The sequence below is a fragment of the Chenopodium quinoa genome, unplaced genomic scaffold, assembly GCF_001683475.1.
Source record: "Chenopodium quinoa cultivar QQ74 unplaced genomic scaffold, ASM168347v1, whole genome shotgun sequence".
Classification (NCBI taxonomy): domain Eukaryota; kingdom Viridiplantae; phylum Streptophyta; class Magnoliopsida; order Caryophyllales; family Amaranthaceae; genus Chenopodium; species Chenopodium quinoa.
Genome location: NW_018742523.1, coordinates 3,887,433 through 3,904,114, shown reverse-complemented (window position 1 = coordinate 3,904,114; position 16,682 = coordinate 3,887,433). Strand labels below are relative to the sequence as shown.

The 16,682-nt window shown below is 39.4% G+C and overlaps 1 protein-coding gene across 1 annotated transcript; it reads left to right on the top strand.

The window, feature by feature from the left end:
• Positions 1-11,040: 11,040 nt before the first annotated feature.
• Positions 11,041-13,685, top strand: LOC110720009 (U-box domain-containing protein 30-like). The gene has a single exon (XM_021899005.1). It carries the CDS (start codon positions 11,794-11,796, stop codon positions 13,120-13,122), a length of 1,329 nt encoding a protein of 442 aa, XP_021754697.1. The 5' UTR covers positions 11,041-11,793; the 3' UTR covers positions 13,123-13,685.
• Positions 13,686-16,682: the final 2,997 nt, after the last annotated feature.

Genomic DNA, 16,682 nt, shown 5'->3' with positions numbered 1-16,682 from the left:
TTGGCCATATTAACATCAAACGCATCAAGAAACTTCTTCAATAAGGTGTTCTTGACTCATTCGACTTGGAGTCGTTTGAAAATTGCAAAGGATGTCTATTAGGCAAGATGATAAAGCATCCATTCTCCAAGTTGGGAGAAAGGGCAGGTGACTTATTGGGTCTAATACATACGGACGTATATGGACCAACGAGTACACCCGCAAGGCAAGGTTATCGATATTTCATTACCTTTGTTTAGGGTAAAAATACCCTAGACACATGGCCCAATGGGCTGGTGACACGTGGTGTATCGCCATTAGTCAACAGGGCTCCAATTCCCTGTTGACACGTGTCCTTGGAACCCTACCTAGGGGACTTGTCTGTCCCATTATAAATGGTGGGACAAATCTCATTAATGGGGGATTCATAAATACAAACACAATTACCGAGCAATATTAATTGCAGAATTCTCCCAATCAGCGAGAAGTACTTTACCTTTTCCGTACTTTTTCCTCCTGTACGTATACTAACTTGATCGTCGGAGGCGGAGCTCCTACCAACTAGAGTCTTTGTGATCTTGCAGGTACAGGCATCGGTAGCTCAGTCTCGGAATCATAACTCTCCCGCAGGACACCTCAGAAAACCCCGAAACATTTGGCGCCGTCTGTGGGAGAGTACTTCCAAGATGACTTCTGATACTGTACCACCGAATCCGGACAAACGGCCCTTGGCCGAGCCTGAGGTACAGACGGACCATGAAAGTGGTGACGATTATGAAGTCGACACCTATGTGGCCCTAGACGGGTCCTTCAGAACAAAACGCACCCGTTCCAAATAAATGAAGGAACGAGGTGAGGATCAAGCTGCTCCAAGCAACACAACCGGTAGGCCGGTTGGGGATGCCTAGGCAGCAGCGGGATCTGCTCCCGTCACGAGAAATGAACTCATGACCTTCATGAATAGTTTCAAAGGCGAGATTAAGAGTCTCATCCGGTCAGCCACCCCCCAGAAGGGTCGGCCGGCTAACAAGCCTTTCTTCTCTGGGAAGAAGGCTCTGAAGGATCGTGTGCCCACTCCTCATCCAAAGCCCAAGGTGGGGAGGGGCCCAAGATCGACTTAAATAGGCTCCGCTTCCCTCAAGAGGAGCAAAGAAAAGCCATCCGACACCTACAGCTGGATGGATCCAAGAAAACCTTCTCTGATGCCCGGACGTTTCTTTAGGAGAAGAGAAATCAGCAGCTGTCTGCGTCGGCCTCAACGTCGACCTTGCCTGACAGCTTCTGCAGTGCCTCCGTCAGACACTCGAAAACAGACCAAGGGGGTCAGTCTCGCGAACCCTCCGTGCGATCTGGTCCCAAAGTGATCCACCCGGGACAATATGGTCTGCCATATGTACCGGGTGGATCCCCTTTTTCTACACTAGGCCTCTTCGGGGGTCATGGGCGGTAGCCGTTCCAACCCACGGATTGGCAGCTGCGTCTTCTTAATTTGGGAGAACATCCTACGACGTTCTTGCCAGACATAACTCAGGCGGCACATCCGCCCAAGGTTAAGAATGTGTTGGTAGGTGCCTATGATGGTACCTCCAACCTGGAAGACTACCTAATGGCATACTCCAACCTCATGTATCTACAAGGGTTGGATGACGCCGCCTGGTATCGATGCTTCCCGGCGACCCTAAAGGGCATTGCCCAACAGTGGTTTGGTAACCTACCAGCTGGCTGCATAAACAACTTCAGAACTTTGGCGTACTTGTTTACGTCAAACTTCTCAATGAAAATCCCTGCCAAAAAGACCAGCCTTGATCTTGGGGCAATGCAGCAGGGTGACAAGGAAGGACTCCAGTCCTATGTCAGGCGGTTCAATCTGATGAGAATTCAGATTCAAGGGCTGTCTGACGAAGTTGCTTACACAGACTTCTTCAAGGGTCTGAAGGATGGGTCGACCTTCAAGTTCGACCTCGTCCAGAAAAGGGTAGCCACCCTTCAAGAGGCATTAATGGAAGCAGAAGCCTATATACAGGCGACGAAGCTTTGTGTTGTAAAGCAACCGTCAGATTTCAAAAAATCTGACAGAAAAGATAACCGGTCACAACAGCCGGCAAAAACGGAAGACAAGAAAAAAGGAATCTGGGTGGCACACTGGTCTGGTCAGCCGGCCCAGAAGGCAAGAAGAAAATCTGAACCTTACGTCCCTTAGTACGAGTTCACAAAGGACTGCTCCTCCATTCTCATGGAGATCAAGGACCGATTGTCCCTCTAGAAACCGGCCGCCATGAAAAGTCCCGTCAGCAGCCGGGATAAGAGCAAGTACTGCCAATACCATGAGGATGTTGGCCATGACACTAATGGCTGCTACTGCCTCAGGCGGCTGTTAGATCGTCTAGCTGACGAGGGAGCTCTAAAGTCCTACTTGCCAAAGCCCAAAGGCAACCCCAAAACAAACAAGGGGCAGGCGGCAAAACCCGGCCCTGCTAACTCTGAAACGGATGAAGAGACAGTCTTCATCATAGCAGGCGATTTTGCCGGCGGAGGCCTAACCATCCGGAGTACCAAAGACAACATCAGGAAGCTGGTCAACTTAGTGGATGAGGGCCAGGCGTCGAGAGACACCTTTCCTGAGGTCTTTATTTCTGAAAAGGACCGGAGCAAGGTTAGGCGGCCTCACGATGACCCCATTGTCATCGAATGCAAGGTTGCCAACCAGAAAGTTAGCCCGATATTAATAGATACCGGGAGCTTGTCTGACCTAATCAGCTATCAGTGCTTGACAAAGCTCAAGTACAAGCCCAACAGCATGAATCAGGCGCCTCACCCCTTAGTCGGCTTTGGGGGAGGAGTGGTGCATCCGGTGGAAAGCATTGACCTTCCCATCCGGCTGGGTGAAAAGGGGAAAGGACGCCATATGGTCGTAAAATTTTTGGTTGTGGAAGAGCTGTCTGCCTACAACATGATATTTGGCATACCGACCCTCAACGAATCCAAGGCTGTGATCATCCCATCTCTCATGCTAGTCAAATTTGAGAAGGATGATGGTACAATCGGTTCCCTAAACGGGGACCAGAAGACGGCTAGGGAGTGCTACCTCTCTGACGTCAAACCAACTATGGGTACAGCCGGTCATGGCGAGCCCATAGATGTTGATAACTGTGATCCCGCAACCTCGGCTCCAAGGGCAGCCGGTAAGAAAAGAAAGGCAGACCAACTGGCACCAGTCAAAAAAGAAAAACAATAGCAATCACTGGCCGGAGAAAGGTCGGATAACTTTCGACCCCAACCAGCCGGTGAGAGCGTTGATGTCGTCCTGGACGACAGCCGGCCCGACTAAACTGTCAAGGTTGGGATGGTTGCTTTTACAGTGTTGGGGGAAGACTTGCTCCAACTGCTGAAGGAATTCAAAGACATTTTTGCCTTTGAAGTGGAAGAGATGTCAGGCGTAAGCCCGGATCTAACTGTCCATAAGCTCGCCGTGGATCCAAAAAAGAAGCCGGTTAGGCAGAAAAAGAGAAATCATGGCGAGGAGAGATCTTAAGCGGCAGCCGCCGAGGTCAAGAAGCTGTTAGATGCTGGGTTCATCTGGCAATGCTACTACCCGGATTGGGTAGCAAACGTTGTCCTGGTTAAAAAGCCGAATGGTACCTGGCGGATGTGTGTAGACTACATGGATCTGAACAGAGCATGTCCAAAGGACAGTTACCCGCTCCCACAGATCGACAGCCTGGTCGACTCTACAGCCAGTCATGCTCTGATGAGCTTCATGGACGCCTACTCAGGCTTCCATCAGATACCCCTCTGGAAAAAAGATCAAGAAAAGACAGCGTTTGTCACTGATCAGGGGCTATTCTGTTACAAAGTGATGTCGTTTGGGTTGAAGAATGCGCCTGCTACATTTCAACAAATGATAAACACAGTTTTCCGCCATCAGATAGGCAGGAATGTAGAGGCGTATATCGATGACATGATAGTCAAATCCAAGCTACAGACGGATCACCTAGCTGACCTCCGAGAAACGTTCACCATACTCAGGCGGCACAAGGTCATGCTTAACCCTAAGAAGTGTGTCTTTGGTGTTGAGTCTGGGAAGTTTCTCAAAGGGGGATTGAGGCTAATCCGGAAAAGGTACAGGCGGTAATTGACATGCAGTCACCCCGCACTGTAAGAGAAGTCCAAAAACTCACTGGTTGCTGGCGGCATTGGGGAGGTTCCTCAGCCGGTCTGGCGACGAATGCCTCTATTTCTTCCAAGCAATTAGGAAGAGGTCAAGGTTTGAATGGGGAGAAGAGGCTGAGGCGGCATTTCAGAAGCTCAAGCAGCATCTGCATTCTTTACCAAGGCTAGTGAGCCCCCTGCCCCAGTAGGTTCTCTACATGTACCTAGCCGTCTCAGATCACTCCCTTAGTGTTGTTCTCCTTGCTGAGAGAGACGACAATCAACTCCCGGTGTATTTCATCAGTCAGGTCCTAAGAAATGCTGAGCTCCGGCACCCTATGATTGAAAAATTTGGGTAGGCCCTCTACAAAGCAGTCAAGCGGTTGAAGCCCTACTTCCTGGCTCATCCGGTAACTGTATACACTAATCAGCCACTCAAGCGCCCAATGACCACCATAGAGTCATCCGGTAGAATGATCAAATGGGCTGTTGAAATACAAAGCCTTGAGATAACTTTTGAACCCAAGCGGGCAGTGAAAGGTCAGGTGTTTGCCGACTTCATTGTTGAGATGACTAGGCCGGTGCAACCGGAAAATCCTGATCAAGTTTGGAAGTTGTTTGTACAAAGACAAATAATGAAAGGAATGGTATCCTTCCAACAAGTGTATTATTCCGATAGAGGGTTCAGAATTATTGAATAGCTAATTCTTTAGTAAGGTCAAGTGATCGTAATGCCTAGGTGGAGGCCGCTTCCGATCAGTAATATTAATGTACAATAAATATTACAGCTTAATCTTGACTGAACCCTTCGGGTTGAACCCAATCGAACAACCGATCTGAGACGGACGAATCAGTCCGAAGGATTTGATGAGTCGTCAGAGTTTTCAAACAAAGATGTCGAATATCAATCTTAGAGCGTCGAGATCGAGCGTCGCAAGTCGAGTTGAATTTGGAATTCGACGAGACGTGAAATCAATCAAGTTACAAGTTCGAGCCTAGCCGTAGCCTCGCATTGGCCTAGCCATATCAGTGCTAGGCTAGGCAAGACCCATTGCAATGTTAGCCGCAAGCTTAGCATGCTAGGCTTTCTAGGACAATGCGTGTTAGCAAGCCATCGCACGTCGCAAGGCATAGCCTAGCACTGCTCGCAAGCATCGCAGCCTTGCGTTCTTGGTAGCATGCTAGGCGCCTAGCCATCGCAGCCACGCACCATCCCATAGCAGCATGCTAGGCGTGCTGCGCTATGCGTGATTCTAGCTAAGGCAGTGGCACGCACCATCCCCAGCCATCACTGGCCGCAAGCATGGCATATGCTAGTAGCTTGCTACGCTATGCATGCTTGCTAGCCAAGCTGGGCCAGACATCGCTGCACAACATGCGTGCTGGGCATCGCATGGCAGCAGCCCTGTGCCTCGCACATCGCAAGCACCACGCACCAGCCAGCAGCGTGCTGGGCTGTGCGTGTGGTGCGTGTGCTTCGCATAGCAATGCCCAGCAAGCTGCTCACAATGCCTCGCATAGCAGCAGCGCCCAGCATGCGTGGCTCGCTAGCAACACGCATGCTCTGGCTGGCTGCGCATGCGGGCTGGCTGTGCGTGTGGGATGCTAGCTGGCTGGCCAGGCTGCTCAGCCTTGGTGCTAGGCGCCAGCTGGCAGCCTTGGCAGCTAAGGCAGGCTGCTTGCCAGCCACTTGGATGGGAGAGGCGGTTGCTAGTGGGGACCAAAGGGTGTGAGCTTTGCCTTGGGGAGCAAGGCCATTGTCCCCCCCCCCTTTGGAAATGGTCCTCACGTAATCTCTCATCCTCCTTGTGCCACTTGTAACTTATTGATTGAATTGTAATTTTATTTTTGTTTTAATTAAAATAAAATGGGAAAATTGCAAATCTCCCACATTGATTGAGAGTGGGAATTCAAGGTTCATTTCTTTATAAATACCAAGGTTTTGGGATTTGGGAAGGACACTTGAGTGGACCTAAAAAGGCATCTCCTTAGAAAAATGAGAAAACCTTAAGTTCGTAATACTCTAGTTTTTATTGGTCGAGTCCCGACTAACCTTCGGGACTTGGATCGTTCGGGTCGGGTTCGTGGGTACGAGCCGTCGAAGATCTTCGCATTTGCGGGGTTCAAGTAAGAGCTCGGGATTCGAGCGAAGCACGCGCCAAGGGTAAGAATGTCTTTTCTTCTCTCTCTTAATTGTTGTTTATTAGTGATTGCATGCTTAGTCGCTTTAATTAGTGTGTGGATCTTGGCGAGTTTCTCTTCCGCGTAGAGTCGGACTCTACGAAACCCAACAAATAATACACAAACTAAGACTTTGAGTCTAATATAATTCATCATATTTCACTTTCTCCACATTGGATGACAAAGGTGTTCTAATAAGTATTGAATTTAGATTTGGAAAAACTCTCCATAGCTCACACGGGGCATTTAACAACTAAATTCCTACAAGGAAATTTTATCAACTTGTAGGATTATAACCCCCACATGTCAATGTTAAGTCCAAATTCACAACATAGTCAAATTTGGAGAAAGAAATGAATATGCGAACAAATCTCCATGGTGCCTTTAATAAGTTACCTTAGTGATCGACGAATAACAACTCGATTACCACCACTTGAATTGATTGTGCATCCACTAAGTACTTTGAGTTCTTGAAGCAGACTTGGACCCTTGTTCTTTACAAGATCATACATCAACGAATGCTAAGTACACTAAGGCCTTGTTTAGTTCAACTTATTTTTACTTATTTCAGAAAAAATAAGTTCAGATTAGATCAGATTAGAAAAATTAAAATCAGATCATATCAGAAAAAATAAGTTCAGATCAGATCATCGTTTTATGTGCAATTTTTTATCGCTAAATATCTTTTATATCATAATGGAAAAAATTATGAAAATTACATACTAGTAAAATACAAATCATTACAAATCTAACAAAACCCCACTTGATATATTTTTTACTTAGAGATTATCGTACACTTAACGTCAAATTTTGGTCAACTCAAAGAATCAGATCAAATTAGATCAGACCAGATCAGACCAGACTAGATCAAATCAGACCAGATCAGATAAGTTCAAATAAGCAAAAATAAGATGAACTAAACAAGCTCTAAGACGGTACAATATAAACTTTTTTTTTTTATGATTAATTTTGTTTTAATAAATAAATTTTCATGATTTAATAATTGAATAAATAATGAAACACCACGGAGAGGTTTACATTATAAGAAGTCGGAGTATAAACTTGTCCGATTAGAGCGGGCGATAATATCTAAGTTGGAGGAAGTTTGACTGGGAAACATGTTAAAAGCAGCTTTGCTTCGAAAAGCACTAAAATTTAACAATGCTTTACGACGTCGTGCCGTAGCTACCTTGTCGCATCACCCCTTCCTTTGACCAGTACGACCACTGACCGATCCATTCATTCATGTGCTTCAGTCCTTGGGACCTTTACATTCTTTTATTATAAAAATCATGTCTCTAATTTAATTTGGTTTATTATCTTTTTGTTTTCTAATTTTTAATTTACTACTCCGTATTATTTCATAGAAGTATTTTTTTTTTTTTGTTGTTGTACAAGATTTGCAAAATGTTAATAATGCACCTATCAATTCCAATTTATGTGTATCACGAAATATAATCAAGACCTTGCTTATTAGTGCTTCAGACAATAATTTAAAATAGTATCAAAATGCATTTCACAAGTATATGTCAATTGATGTTATTAATTGGGAAATTCTCTTTCATAAACTACAAACTTTTATTTTTTTCTCATTGATAAAGTCTGAAACTTTTAATTATCAATTATAACCATTAATTACTATTACTAAGCAAATAGTAACTTAAGTTAGACAATTTGTTAATTCTTTAACCATGGTTTAACTATTAGACAGCGAAAAGACACAACTACCCCCATTTAATTACCCCTTCTCCCTTCCCCCTCATTTTCTTCCTTTCTCTTTCCTCCTTCCAACATCAATGGCGGCAACCCTAACTTCTCAATTCACCAATCTCCAACAATCAATCGATTCCAAAACCTGACCTTAGGATCAAACCCCCAAATTCTCGATGTTATCTCGAAGATCTCCATGAACGCAAAGCTTCAATCTCAGTCCAAGAAATCGAGTCCAAGAAGAAATCCGCCATTCCCGAGGTCGAGAAACCTGTAGATGAATCCAGGCCGTTCAAGCATTGAAGCAATATATTACATTCAAACCCCAGAAAAATTAAGGTTATTTATAACAAAATTAAGGAAATGGGTAGCGAAAAAATACCAAAAAAAAAGTACTGTAAGATAAAATTGTTGATTAATTTGCTAGTTGCTACTGTACTCATTTTTGCTGCTTTCAACAGTACTCATTTTTGCTACTTTCTACACAATTTGCTGCAATTTTTAAGGGGTTTTCTCTGATTTGGGTGTTTTTTATTAATTTGCTGTAAAATATATGGAGTTTTCGCCGGAATTTTTTCCCGACAAAAGTGTGAGAGATGAAGACAAGGGTTTTGTGGGGGTTTAATTTTCAATTATTTTCACTCAAAAGGCTTTATGAGTTGTTTATATGGAGTTTTGCGACTCTGTAACGGCGGCGGTTTTGGGGCAGCGCGGAGGAGAGTGAAAGAAATAAGGGGGAGAGAAAGAGAGGAAACAGGGAAAGGGGTTTCGTGGGTGTGCAACTCCGAGGTGAGAATTCGATTGTTTGTTGTGTTTCGCAATTGCGAATTTTGCGTTGAACATAGGGGTCATTGATATCTTTGATCAGTATGTAACCTCAGAAGACGGCGCCGGTACGTTTTCTGGCGGCGGATACGGTGGAGATCACGGCGAGGAGGGAGAAAACGATGAGAACGTTGCTGTTCAATATTATTGTCTGGATTTTAGGAGATAGAAATATGGAGGGGTTTGGATTTTTTTATTTTTTTTGTTTTGAAATAATTTGAAGGGTATTAATGTAAATCCATTATTACTTAATCAAGATTAAACCTGATTAATCGTTTAATCCATTGTTACAGCAAGAACAAAAGAAAAAGAAGGGAGTTGTGGATATTCAATAATTCGATTTTACAAGTAAATTAATCTATACTCAAGTTATGTAATAATATTGGATAATGCTACTTCGCCAAAATATAATGTTAAAAAGATCATAAACAACAAGATTCATAATGCTCATGGCCCCCTATCTATTTTCCTTTTCTCATACTGAAAATTTCTTTTTAAGAAGAAAAAGGTCAGTAAAGATAAAGCGAAAATAGTACTTAATAATAATGAGAAAATAACAATTTTATAAAAAGAAGTAATTACAAAAATCGGTAAACTCGGTGACATGCTAATGGGGATACCATTGCACGTGTGGTCTACGAGTTTCCAGGTTTGAATTTATTTTTTTATTTTGGACATATGCTTAATCCATCCAGGTTTGAATTAACGGGCTCTATCAGGTGAATTTCTCACCACTTTTTAGGTTAGTGTGTTTAACTTCACTAGATCAAATTTTAATTTGATTTTATTTTTGTTAATTTAAATTTTATTTGTTGATGTAGTATGATTCGTTAGTCCTTATTAGTAAAATTTTAGTTAAACAAAACAATCGATATTAGATATGAACATTGATGGAATTTAACGGGCTAAATAAATTATATCTTATGATACATTTATGTATTTATTTTTTGTAAGAACATGCCCATTTAGAATCGACATTCCTCATAATTCTTCAATCTAGCTACTTAAGTCAATTATTGAGTGTAGGACTAAAAAGTAAGGATTTTTCACTCCTATTGTCCTACATAAAGGTAAACAATGATGCTTGAAATTTTTGACCTCGAAAACCATATCCATCTAACATTCACAAAATCTTATATGTGGCTGGCTACACGGTGTGTCCACCATCATGGAGGTTGCTTCATTAGCGTTATAGGGTTACTTCGTCAGAGTTATATAAGTTACTCAGTCAATGTTACAGGAGTTACTCAGTCGTTATTCGGTCAGTGTTATAAAGGTTACTTTGTTCTTGAGTGGTCACATGATATTGCCAGCCGCACAAGAAACATGTTGCTTAAAATTATTTTAACTAAACCTAAAAAAAAAAAAAAAAGTAAACTAAGTTTATCTAAATATTTAATATGAAATTAATTTTTGTAAATTTATTTTTCCTTGAATAAAAATCATAACACAAGTTTAAAATACAGTAACGGAGCCACGGAGGGAATATCTTAGGAAAATACTCCGGACAAAGTTCAGGTAAATGGGTATTGTCGGGAAATTTGTCAATTGAAGCCATTTAAAGTTTGTAATTTGCATGTTGCATCCATTTAAAAAAAATGCAAATTGCAGCCAAAAGTACTAATAACTTGATAATTGCCACCTAAATCAATTTTTTTCTCTATTTACTTGCTGAAAAATGTTCTGAAAGATTTTTGGGTTCATTTTAGTCCTTTAGGATCCGAATTGGGGATGGAATTGACAAAAAAATAACAAAAGTGCCTTATTTTGCGTATCAAAAAATGTATTGATGTTTGTGCAACTATTTTTTTGACGTGAAAACAAGGCACTTAAATTAATTTTTTGTCTATTCCAAGCTTAATTTGGACCCTTAAGAGCTAAAAAAACCCCCTAAAATCTTAACAGGACATTTTTTCAGCACTCAAATCGATGAAAAAATTAAATTGGGTGGCAATTTACAATTTATTAGTACTTTTGGACTGTAATTTGCAATTTTTTTTAAAATGATTGAAATTTGAAAAATACAAACTTTAAATGACTGCAAATTTTTTTATTTTTTTTATTTAAGGTAGCTCCGTAGGTCAATGCTTATTTTTTATTTAAGGTAGCTCCGTTGGTTGGACTCGAATTTTTTTTTTTTTTTTTTTTTACAGGGGGCTCGAACTTGTGACTTCAAAGTCACAAGATGAGTTCCCTGCTAACTTTAACGCTTAATTTTAATGTTATTAAGCAGCAGTCCCAAAAGATGGAGTAGAGAGAGAAGAGAGATAAAAACTCTTTCTCCCTCTTCTCCTTCTCATCTCATCTCCCTCACTCTTCAATAAACACACTCACTTCCTTTCTCTCTCTAAATTCTCTCAGTTCTTTCTCTCTCCTCACTACCATTTTCAGATTCTCCTAATTCTTTCTCCCATTCAACTTAGATCTCAGATTAATTAGGGTTTTTCCTATTTTTCCTCCATTCCCCCAACTTTTAATTCATTAGATAAGCATTTTTCCATTTTTGGGCGCGTTTTAGCTGAACCAGATCGAAGAACAAGAAGCGTCGAAAAAATGTGTGAATGCAGATATATTTCCGTCGATTTTGAAGGGTTAATAATTAGTAATTTTTTGAGTTAATAATGACGATTAAAGTGGTCGTGAAGAACAAGAAGAAGGCGACGCTTTTGACCAAGGAAAGAGAAAAAAAGCACTCAAATGATGTCTCCCTTGATAGGTATTGTTGCTTGTTATTGTCAATGAATTAGTGAGAAAAATAAAGATAATATCAAAAAGAAAAACAAAAAAGTTGGAAAACGAAAGCTACTCTTACTCAACCCAACCCAACCCATCCCACCTCATTTTTCTCTTTGATTTTTATTTTTCCGGTTTTTAATTTTAGTTTAAGAAAAAAAAAAAAACTAATCATTTCTTGTTAAAATAAATCATTTTAACAAGTAAAATAGCAAAATGCCTATGTACCAACCAACGAAGGTGGAGGTGGGTGGTGGAGGTCAAGTTTTAGATCTAGATACGGCGGTGAAAGATGGAGTGTTAGGCGGAGTAGACGACGGCGGGTTTTCGCCGATGTCGGAGAAGCTGGATCTTAAGAAGATGATTGAAGAGTTAGAGGCAATAGAAGTGCCTACAGTTTTCATATGTCCAATTTCATTGGAACCAATGTTAGATCCAGTTACTCTTTGTACTGGTCAAACTTATGAGAGGTGTAATATCTTGAAATGGCTATCTTTAGGCCATTTAACTTGTCCCACTACAATGCAGGAGCTTTGGGATGATTCAATCACTCCTAATAAAACTCTTCAGCAATTGATTTATAGTTGGTTTTCGCAAAAGTATATGGCAATGAAAAAGAAATCTGAGGATGTTCAAGGCCGAGTTTTGGAGATTTTGGAGAATTTGAAGAAATTAAAGGGTCAAGCTAGAGTTCAAGCTCTTAAAGGGCTTAAGTTAGTTGTGGGTAATCATTTTTCAGCTAAGAAAACTATGGTGGATAATGGTGGGGTTGCTTTTTTGAGTTCTTTACTTGGTCCTTTCACTTCACATGCTGTTGGGTCTGAAGTGGTTGGGATTCTTGTTAATTTGAGTCTAGATTTCGAGTCAAAGTCGAATTTGACTCAACCCGCGAAGATCTCATTGATGGTTGATATGTTGAATGAGGGTTCTATTGAAACTAAGGTCAACTGTACTAAGTTGATCCAGGGTTTGATGGAGACTAAGGATTTCGACCCTGACCTGGTGTCAAGTTTGAGCCTCTTGGTGGGTTTGTTGAAATTAGTTAAGGATAAGCGCAACTCGAATGGCATTCAACTAGGGCTTTCGCTGCTCAAGATGATAAGCTCACACGAGTGCGTTCGAAGTTCGATTGTGAGCATTGGGGCTATTCCTCAATTGGTTGATCTTTTGCCAAGTTTAAAAGCCGAGTGCCTGGAATTAGCACTCTCCATACTTGACAATTTGGCTAGTATTGAAGATGGGAGATTGGCCTTGAAAAATTGTCCTAACACAATACTAAATTTGGTGAAGCTATTGATGAGAATCTCCGAGAATTGCACTCAATTGTCATTGTCCATCTTGTGGGCAGTTTGCAAGCTATCACCTGAAGAGTGTGCGCCTATTGCAGTCGAAGCTGGCTTAGCGGCTAAGCTTCTGCTCGTCATCCAGAGTGGTTGCAACCCAGCATTGAAGCAACAATCAGCCGAGTTGTTGAAATTATGTAGTTTGAATTATACTGCTACAATTTTCATTTCCAAGTGTAAGCTTACAAGAACATTGCAATGAAAGTAAATGTTTGGCAGGCAGAAAAAAGTTATTCTTGCATACTTTCATCTCTCAAATCATTCTTCAGCAAACAAATTTGTTGAAGATGTAATGCAAATAGAAAAAAAGCAAGTGGAATGAGGTCTCTTAAGGAATGTTGTGCATATAAGAGAGACCTCAATCCATGGATCAGTTTGCAGCTTACAAGTGATCCGGTTATCAGGAAGCGCCATAAACCCACCACTACTTCAGCTTCCGAATTGAGCAATAGCAGAACGAAGGTTCATTGCTCGTTGATTTGGTTATTGTACCTGATTTTAATAATAAAGATCAGTGATAGTGATTCAGATTAGGATTAAGCTGTAAAGATACAGGTGACTTTCAGATTAAGCTGTAAAAATTGGAATTGCAAAAATTCCATGGTTTTTTTGTTTGTGGGGGTGATGATGAGACAATTAGGTCTACCAACATAGAAGTCTCCTCATTCCTCATTGAAGAAGGTTAGATTCTGTAAAGATAGTCTTCAACATTTGATCAGTTTATGTACAATTTCAATCTTATTTCTGAGAATATCATTCAGATTTTCTTTATTCTATTTTGTGGCTGCTTCTGTTTGCTCTAAATTACTGCTACACTAAGTGTAAAATCCTGGCCTTTTCTTTAAGAATTTTCAATTATACTTCCGACAGTATTATAACGTAGTCAAATTCGATTTTCAAAATTCTAATTAAGTTCAAGGTCTTTACATAACCTATACTGTGATTAAATTCAGATTTTGAACAATATTTATGAATCAAAAGTTATTCTTTTTAGATTCACTTTAAGGTGAAAACTCATATTTTGAACATCCCATTAAATTTGAAGTTGTATATTTCCCAAAAACATATAATGTGATGAAATTCAGAGAGTGACTCAGCAATGTCAGAGTGCTAAAGTGAGTAAAGAGATGATGAAAATCATTCACTGAAAACAGGGCAGTAGTGATCAACTGATCATGGTGCACTCTTATGGTTTTTTTTTTTTTTTTTTTTTTTTTTTTGTTTTATTTTCACGTATTCATTATTTTTCTTTTTATAGCATAGATATGTGATGGCTTTTTGTAAATTTGTCACCTATCAGAAAGAAATGATATCTCATTGTTTTTAGGAAAGATGAGAGGAGGGAAGACAAAAGAAAAAAAGAAAAAGAAAAAGGGGATAGTGGGGAAGTGAATGAAGACTTTCTCTGGGTTGAACAATACATTTTCCATCTTGGTCTTTCTGGTAATAATAACTCCCACAGTAGGGGAGACCCCTCTAGATTCTGACTTTAAGTACTATAGCTGTAAGCTGTGGAACACACCCTAAGTACCCAATCCCAAATTATACTAAGCTAATACGATTTTGACTCGAGTTGAAAATGACTTGATTTGAATTAATAGTAATCCACTTTTTTTTTTTTTTTCATACATCACTTGGATTAATATCGGTGTTTTATACATAAAATTTAATACTTCCTCTGTTCCACAAACATTGCAACAAGGATGAAATTACGCATTCTAAAAAATCATTTTATATGCTAAATATCTATAATTATATAAGAGTAAAAATTATAAAAAGTTGATATTGTGAAAGTATTTTACGAGACGAATCTAACAAGACCCCGTATGACTATATTTTACTTTACGTATAAATCATAGTATGTGGTCAAACAAGCTTGATAAATAGTGTAAAATTCCAGTTGTTGCAATATTACTAGAACGAAGGAAGTATATTCTTGTAAATACTCCCTCCGTGTTTTAATAAGTATTACACTTACACAAATTTTTATATGTGGTTGGCCATACGATTTGGCAAGCCATCATAAGGGTTACTTTGTTAATGTAATAGGGGTTATTTGGTCAGTGTTAAAGGGGTTATTTCATCAGTGTTATAGGGTTACTCGGTCAATATTACAGGGGTTACTTGATCAATGTTATAGGGGTTATTTTGTTCTTCTATCAAATACGGAATGTTACACTTATCAAATACGATCGTGTTTTAATCAGTGTAACACACCCTTTTTTGGCAAAAACTATACTTCCCCCGTTCCAATAACATTGCAACAAGGATGAAATTTGCGCATCGCAAAGAATATTTTATATGTTAAATATCTATAATTGTATAAGAGTAAAAATTATAAAAAGTTGATATTGTGAAAGTATTTTATGAGACGAATCTAACAAGATTTCACATGACTATATTTAGCTTAACGTATAAATCATATTGTACGGTTAAACTAGAGTGATGAATAGTGCAAAAGTCCAATTGTTGCAATATTATTATTATTCCCTCTGTTTTTTATTTATTTATTTGAGTTTTAGGAGAATAAATTTGGTATAATATAATAATGTGAGTTGATGAATAATTTATTATGGTAAAAGTAATGTGGGGATATGAAAGTGTAAGTATGTGAAAGAGTAGTGGGGACCATGAGAGCGAGAATGATAAAGTAATTTAGGTGGGGTTTAAAGTAAGAGAGAGAGAAATACTTAAATATGGTACTCCCTCGGTTTCATAATGTTAGTCCCATATACTCCGTTTCAAAAAGATCTACCCATATTGAATATGTTCCATTTTAACTTAATTTTTTTGGAATTAATTGGTTGTGGGTTGATGATATGGCTCTAGTAAGGAAATCTCTACCTTGAATTATGCATTATAACTAATGCTTTTCCACAATAAAAATAAAAAAACTTAAATAAGGTAACTAATTATGAATTATTTTGTACTTTAATGTTAGATTCCAAATATTCTTCTTTTCTTATTTTATGTGATTGGTTCCATATGGAACTAACATTATGAAACGGAGGGAGTATAAAGTTACAATATATAGAAGTGATGCAAATAAAAAAAAACAACCATAAAAGGAAAGTGGTGCAAATAAAAAAAACGGAGGTAGTAGAACGAAGGAAGTATTTTTTATATTATATCTTTCTTTTCATGTCCCCACCCAAACCTACTACAAGTATTACTTTTTATTATTATTTTTTTCCTCACACATTCATTACTTTTCTATAAACTATTAATCCCATTATCTTTCTTTTACAAATTTTTAATACTCCAACTACCCCACTTATCTCTTATTTTATTTAGGTCAATTAAATTGCCTAAAAAATTATGTATCAGTTAAAGTGTGACGTTTATTAAAACACGAAGGAAGTACTCTTGTAGGAAGTAGTATTCTTGTAGGTACTTATTAGAATTATCCTAACGGATATAATTTTTTTAATACAAATACAAATGTATATTGCAATCATTTAATATTCATGTAGAGGTGTAAATGAGCTGATACGTTCATGAACTACTCGCAAACAAGCTCGGTCAAAGCTCGATCAAAACTCGTTTGTTAAGCTAACAAACAAGCGCTTTAAGCTCGTCAAATAGATGAACAAAGCTCGAACAACAACATGTTCGACTTGATAATGTTCATGAACAACTCGTTTAAATTCATTTATAAGCTTTTTCACGCCTAGATAAACTCGGTCAATTTATATATCTTTTACTCATACATATTTGTAAAGAGTACTAATTATTTCATCATATATAGGCATGAAAGTTCTA

Bases quoted from the DNA above. Each gene is read 5' to 3' on its own strand.
- LOC110720009 (XM_021899005.1), top strand. From the start codon at position 11,794: ATGCCTATGTACCAACCAACGAAGGTGGAGGTGGGTGGTGGAGGTCAA.